The 7,801-nt window shown below is 37.9% G+C and overlaps 1 protein-coding gene across 1 annotated transcript; it reads right to left on the reverse strand.

Moving 5' to 3' along the window:
• Positions 1-389: 389 nt before the first annotated feature.
• On the reverse strand, positions 390-7,594 carry LOC105775484 (uncharacterized). The gene is made up of 7 exons (XM_052622491.1): positions 7,207-7,594; positions 6,577-7,155; positions 6,287-6,481; positions 5,632-5,831; positions 4,506-5,409; positions 3,706-3,773; positions 390-563 (listed from the first exon to the last, which is right to left on the reverse strand). Exons 1-7 carry the CDS (start codon positions 7,592-7,594, stop codon positions 390-392), a joined length of 2,508 nt encoding a protein of 835 aa, XP_052478451.1.
• Between the last annotated feature and the right edge of the window lie 207 nt (positions 7,595-7,801).

Raw genomic sequence — 7,801 nt, forward strand, 5'->3', positions numbered from 1 at the left:
AATATCCATTATATTTATAATATAGAAAAATATAGTTCAAGAAACAAATGATTCAGACCTCTCCAAAGAAGATGTGGACACATTTCTAGCCCTTGCATAATGCTCTTCATTCAATTCCTCATTGCTAGCACTAATGAAAAGCAAACATTTCTATCATCCTTTGCATCCAGCTTCCTGACTCGACACTTTAGACTTGCTACCATGACCTAATTCTTCCTTTGCGAGTCGATGAATCCACAGTGGAATCCGCATGCTTATTTGGAGCCAACCCATGGAATTAAAAATAATACAAAGGTTACAATATGTAAGAATTGTGCATATTGTGCATTAAAGACTAGAGTAAAAGGAGACCTCTATAATAACATCAGAATCTTGAAAACGTGGACGCCTTATATCCATGGATGGTTGGCGTTCATTGATGCTATCTTCAACCTTAATTGCTCTTCCTTTTGGCTGAAGTAATAAACCACTAAAGAATTAAACAACACCCACGAAACAGATGCTATGAAGATTGTATCAGACACTGAAGCTTTAAGCATACCAGTTCCAAGAGCATCGCCCCACTATCAGCACATTTCAAGGACGAATCAACCTCAGCTACATCCCCTGTTATAGCTTGTAACACCCCTTACCCGAGACCGTTGCCGGAGTCGAGCACGAGGCATTACTTAACTTATCTTACTAGAATTCACATATCTTAAAATATAAATTTCCTTTTGCTACACTGTTATTTTTCCATGAAAATAGACTCAACAAGCCTTAATTCCATATATCATTCATCCTCTAATTCATTTTATACCATCCTAGGTGATTTTTCAAAGTCACGTCACAAGGTCTTTCTCAATTCGGTTCTTTGGAAAATTTTACCTTTTATGATTTCCATGCATAGTTTATCACCGAACTTTTATAACAACAAACACTTCCATACTTAACCATTTTAGCAACCATTCATCATCAAATACTTACACATCATTCTTTAGCAAGATCATAAATACAAACATTTAGAATAACTAAATCCCTATACATGCCATAACTCAAACGTGTTTCGACATAAAATACCGAGCAGTTGTGGTTGATAGTGTGGACGATCTCTGACTTCTTTAGGATCTTTGAAGTAGCCTTGTAATACTATAAGAGAAAGAGAAATAAAAGACGTAAGCATAAAGCTTAGTAAGTTTACTAGCAAATAAATAACAATATTTAACTTAAATAATTAAACTCAATGTCTATATCTCTAGTTTACTCTTTAGTTAATCTCATACTAGTTTTCTTACTTGTTTACTTAGAATACTTGTGTGCATAACTTACTCAACTCTTGCTGCATCGTTGGACATCAATTGATAGTATAATAAGTTCTTAAGTCTTACAACTTACCTGAGCTTGCCATTTATGCTTTAAACTGAACTTTCATGAACATGATTCGTTTACAAGCCCGTTGAGCTACATTGGAATAATAAGGATACGGGTCTCTTCGATAATAACATGCCAAAGCCATGTCCTGCACATGGTCTTACATGGATGTTCTCATCTCGATGCCCATGTCATGTCCCGGACATGGTCTTATAGGGACCTCTCATCTCGGATTAACGCCATGTCCTGCACATGGTCTTACATGGGACCTCTCATCTCGGTGCCCATGCCATGTCCCGCACATGGTCTTACTGAGGACCTCTCATGATCTTAAGGATGCCAATGCCATGTCCTGACATGGTCTTACATGGGATCTCTTTACCCAAATGTCATGACATCCGTATCCATTACCATCCTTATGTATCAACGGGACTTTTAAATTTTAATTCTCTATCATTTCATGCTTGGATCATCATCAAATAAATTCATAAAATAAATTCATAATTGCTGGAAATTAATGTAATTAATAATAAATATTGAAATATTGCATTTATTTACCGTAAACTTACCTCGGTACCAATTATAGCCAAATTCACCAACTTAGTCTTCAACTTTATTCTTCCCTTTGTCTAACCTCGAGTTTCGTACTTCTTGATCTAAAATAGTAAATTTAACTTATTTAATAATCACATTCATCAAAACAGCCCTAGACTCTAACTTTTTCAAAATTATAATTTTGCCCATAAACTTTTACATCCAAGGCTCGGAAATTAAACTTCATCTCTTATTCTTATGTTTTATAACATTCTGAACATTTTTCCCTTCTATGACAACATCAAATTCCCACTCTAACATGTACTTATGAACATTAGGTATTTTTACCGATTATGTCGTTTTACTCGTTTTCACTTAAAATCGCTTAGCAAAAGTTGTTTAACATAATTTATAGCTTCATATTCTATCATAAAACATCAAAATAAACACTTTTTACCTATGGGTATTTTTCCAAATATAAACCCTAGGTTAAATTATTGCTAGAATAAGCTAAATTAAGCTACCGAGATCTCAAAAACGTAAAGAACATTAAAAACGGCACTTGGGATCACTTACTATGGAGCTTGGAAGCTTGAAAACCCTAACTATGGCTTCCCCCCTTGCTGATTTCGTTCATATGAAGAAGATGAGCATAATTTGCCATCTTTTTCCCTTTTAATTTATTTTAATTACTAGATTACCAAATTGCCCCTAACTTAAAAATTTTCTATTTCACTTATCTCATGTCCATTTTTGTCTACCAAGTTACCAATGGTATAATTACCATATAAGGACCTCCAATTTAAAGTTTCATAACAATTGGACACCTCTAACATGTAGAACTCAACTTTTGTACTTTTTACAATTTAGTCCTTTTGACTAAATTGAGTGCCCAAACGTCGAAATTTTCGAACGAAATTTTCACGAAATCATGTTGTGAAATTGTAGACCATAAAAATATAAGAAAAATAAAATTTTTCTCATCGGATTTGTGGTCCCGAAACCACTGTTCCGATAACCTTAAATTTGGGCCACTACAACTCTCCCCCCCTTTTTAGGATTTTCGTCCTCGAAAATCTTACCAGTAAAGGGGTTTGGGTACTGTTTTCTCATTGCCTCTTCCGGTTCCCATGTCGCTTCCTCAATCCCGTGCTTTTGCCATAACACTTTCACCAAATTTATCTTTTTGTTTCTAAGCTCCTTAGTTTCCCGTGCTAATATCTTAACTGGTTCTTCATTATAAGTCATATCCGGCTGAATCTCCACTTCTGTCGAAGTAATAACATGTGAAGGATCTGACCGATATCGTCGTAGCATAGATACATGAAAAATATTATGAATTCTGTCGAGTTCCGGTGGTAAAGCCAATCGATAAGCAACCGGTCCAATTCTTTCTATGATTTCATATGGTCCGATAAATCTTGGACTCAATTTACCCTTTCGACCAAACCGAAGAACTTTCTTCCAAGGAGACACTTTTAAGAATACTTTATCACCCACCTGAAATTCAATCTCCCTTCGTTTAAGATCAGCATATGACTTCTGACGATCAGAAGCTGCTTTTAAACTATCCCGAATCAGTCTTACTTTTTCTTCTGTTTCTCGAATCAAATCAACTCCGTGTATCTTCTTTTCACTGAGCTCTGTCCAATATAATGGTGTTCTACATTTTCTACCATACAAAGCTTCATACAGAGCCATTTTAATACTGGACTGATAACTGTTATTATAAGCAAATTCAATCAAAGGTAGATACCTTTCCCAATTACCTTAAAATTCTAATACACAACATCGGAGCATATCTTCCAATACCTGAATTACACACTCAGATTGGCCATCTGTCTGAGGATGAAATGCAGTACTGAAATGCAACTGAGTACCCAAAGCTTCTTGCAATTTGTTCCAGAAACGAGACGTAAATCGGGGGTCTCTATCTGATATAATGGAGACAGGCACTCCATGTAGTCTAACAATCTCAGATATGTACAATTCAGCCAATTTATCTAAAGAATAATCCATACATACCGGAATAAAGTGCGCAGACTTTGTCAATCGATCGACAATTACCCAAATGGCATCTTTCTTCTTTGGAGACATCGGTAACCGGATACAAAATCCATAGTGACTCTTTCCCATTTCCATTCCGGTATAGTGATTGGTTGAAGTAACCCGAAGGTACCGATGTTCAAACTTTAACTGGCGACATACTAAACATCTTGATACAAACTCGGAGATATCACGTTTCATACCGCCACCAATACATCTTTTTCAAGTCATTATACATTTTATTACTCCCGGATGTACGAGACATAGTACCGCTATGGGCCTCGTGTAGAATCTTCAGATAAGCTCGAATTCTTGGTACACATACTCTACCTCGAATAATAAACAACCATCGGTCCCATCGAAATTCGAATCATTACGGACTCATAATGTGCCCGTTTAGCTCTGTAACTTTTCATCATTTTTCTGAGCCTCACATATTTGTTGACGAAACATCGATTTAGCCTTCATTTCAGCTATGATTGAACCATCATCAGTCAGTGACAATCGGGTATTCATAGCTCGTAAAGCAAATAGAGATTTCTGGCTCAAAGCATCAGCTACCACATTAGCCTTGCCCGGATGGTAATCAATAACCAAATCATAATCCTTTATCAGTTTAAGCCACCTGCGTTGTCTCAGATTCAAATCTTTCTGTGTCATCAAATATTTCAAGCTTTTGTGATCAGTATAAATATGACACTTTTCACCATACAAATAATGCCACAATATTTTCAATGCAAATACAATAGCAGCTAATTCAAAATCATGTACGGGGTAGTTTCTTTCATGTGGCTTAAGTTGTCTTGAAGCATAGGCTATTACTTTATCTTCTTGCATCAAGACACAACCCAAACCATTTAATGATGCATCACTATAAATAATAAATTCCTTACCCGATTCAGGCTGTACTAACACAGGTGCTTTCGTCAACAACTCCTTTAATCGATCAAAACTTTGCTGGCATTTATCTGTCCATTCAAATTTAACATCTTTCTGTAATAAACGGGTCATTGGAGAAGCTATCATAGAAAACCCCTGTACAAATCTCCGATAATAACCAGCTAAACCCAAGAAACTTCTAACTTCAAATACATTCTTCGGTGGACTCCAATTGACAATAGCTGAAATTTTACTCGGATCTACCCTGATGCCTTCTGCGGATACAATATGTCCTAGAAAACCTACCTCTCGAAGCCAAAATTCACATTTACTGAATTTAGCATAAAGTTTCTTTTCACGCAGAATTTGCAACACTATTCTCAAATGTTCTGCATGCTCAGTTTCATCCCGAGAATAGACTAAAATGTCATAAATGAAAACTACTACAAACCTATCTAGATACGGTCTGAATATCCGGTTCATCAAATCCATGAATACTGCAGGTGCATTAGTCAACCCAAACGGCATAACCAGAAACTCATAATGCCCATACCTGGTTCTGAAAGCTGTCTTTGGCACATCTGGCTCTTTTACCCGTATCTAGTAATAACCCAATCGGAGATCAATCTTTGAAAATACTGTGGCACCTTTCAGTTGATCAAATAAGTCATCAAATCGAGGCAACGGGTACTTATTCTTTATAGTTACCTTATTAAGCTGCCGATAGTCAATACACAATCTCAAAGACCCGTCTTTCTTTTTCACAAACAGAACTGGAGTACCCCAAGGTGAATGACTCGGACGAACAAAACCTCTGTCAACAAGTTCCTGTAACTGTGCATTTAACTCTTTTAATTCTGTAGGAGCCATACGATACGGAGCTATGGAAATTGGGGCAGTTCCCGGAATCAAATCTATAGAAAATTCCACTTCTCTTTCTGGTGGCAACCCTGGTAACTCCTCTGGAAACACATCAGAAAATTCACATACAACTGGCACTACCTGTATCTTTGACTCAGATACTTTAGTATCCAACACATACGCCAAATAAACATCATACCCTTTTCTGACACACTTCTGAGCCGTCATAACTGAAATCACATCAGATAATTCATCTGTTCGATCGATTAACCAAGTAATTCTCCATTCTGGCACTTCAGTACAACATATTTCTGTCTACAGTTTACTACTGTATTATGCTGAGTTAACCAATCCATGCCCAATATCACATCAAACTCATCAAAAGGCAATAACATTAAGTCAATCGGGAAACAAATACCTTTTACCATCAGTGGACAATTTTTACAAATTTTATCCACCATCACAAACTGGCCCAGGGGGTTAGAGACTTTAACCATAAATTCAGTAGGTTCAACAGACAAAATTTTAACAACTGCTAATTTTGTGCATATATATGAATGTGTAGAGCCAGGATCAATTAATGCAATAACAGTAGTATTATAGAGAGAAAATGTACCCGCAATTATATCAGGAGAGGACGCCTCTTCACGAGCACGAATAGCATATGTTCTCGCGGGTGCTCTAACATCTGATCTCGCTGCTGAATCTCTGGATGCACTCCTATTACTCGCTCCCACTCCTGGGTTTCTCTGCGGTCTACCTCTAGTAGGAGCATTTCCTGATCTCACACACGTTATCTCTTCTCTTTTAGCTGTTTCAGGACAATCCCGAATAAAGTGATCGGACGCTCCACATCTGAAACAAACATTTTCACCTGCTCTACACTTCCGGGGTGGCGTCTCCCACATTGAGGACATTCCGGCCTAGGAGGTCGAGTACTGCCAGTACTTGCAACTATAGTGGTTTGAGCTCTAGAACCCTCAAATCTTCTGCCCCTGCTTCGGCCAGGATATCTAGCTGGAAAATATGATCCGCTAGAGAGCTCCCTAGGCCTCTTAGATGTAGACTGAAATGATTTACTCATCTGCCTCTTCTTTGTATCCTGTGCTTCAGCTTCAGCTTTGCCTTTCTCTTTTTCTTTTAACAAGTCTTCTACTTTACAGGCTCTTTCTACCAGAACAACAAACTCTCTAATTTCCAATACACCCACTGATAGTCGGATGTCATCATTAAGCCCATCTTCAAATCTCTTGCACATGTTGGCTTCGGTGGATACAAATTCCCGTGCATACTTACTAAGTCTGACAAATTCGCGTTCATATTCAGTCACAGACATTTTACCTTGTTTTAGCTCAAGAAACTCCTTCCTTTTCTGATCTATAAATCTCTGGCTGATGTACTTCTTTCGGAACTCCTCCTGAAAGAAATCCCATGTAACCCTCTCACTTGGTACTACTGACACGAGGGTCTTCCACCAATGGTAAGCTGAATCTCGAAGAAGTGAAACAACACACTTCATACATTCTTCCGGTGTACAAGATAATTCTTCAAAAACCCTGATTGTATTCTCAAGCCAGAATTCCGCTTTTTCTGCATCATCATCTTTGGTAGCCCGAAATTCTTCAGCCCCTTGCTTCCTAATCTTATCAACAGGTGGTCTCTCCCTGATAACTATACCTGCAGCTGGGGAAGCTACATGGGGAACCTGTGATTCTTGAAGGGGTGGAGGTCTTATAGCCGGATTCGTACGAACGAACTCGACAAACCAATCAGTCATGGCTTGGAAGAAGGCTTCTCTAGCTCCTCCTCCCTGTCTAACTGATGCAGGTCTTTCACTAACATTAACATCTAGTGGCGCCATCCCTTCTGCGGAAGCAGGCGCATTACTTTCTACTTCATCTGTACTAGCTCGTTCCGGATCCATAACTATAAAAGAAAACATTTTAAAATCGTCAGGAGTCGTCACACTATCAAAATATATAAGTATGGCATGTATAGGTAAACTCTTATTCATACTGCATATTTCCGAGAACCGACTAAACCTGCTCTGATACCAATAAATGTAACACCCCTTACCCGAGACCGTTGCCGGAGTCGAGCACGAGGCATTACTTAACTTATCTTACTAGAA

Source organism: Gossypium raimondii, chromosome 10, assembly GCF_025698545.1.
Source record: "Gossypium raimondii isolate GPD5lz chromosome 10, ASM2569854v1, whole genome shotgun sequence".
In the NCBI taxonomy this organism is placed as follows: Eukaryota; Viridiplantae; Streptophyta; class Magnoliopsida; order Malvales; family Malvaceae; genus Gossypium; species Gossypium raimondii.

Bases quoted from the DNA above. Each gene is read 5' to 3' on its own strand.
- LOC105775484 (XM_052622491.1), bottom strand. From the start codon at position 7,594: ATGGATCCGGAACGAGCTAGTACAGATGAAGTAGAAAGTAATGCGCCT. The intron at 5,832-6,286 runs GTACATTTTCTC...TGGATACTAAAG, and splicing joins CTCTCCTGATATAATTGCGG to TATCTGAGTCAAAGATACAG. The intron at 3,774-4,505 runs GCAAGGCTAATG...ACAAATTGCAAG, and splicing joins GGTTATTGATTACCATCCGG to AAGCTTTGGGTACTCAGTTG.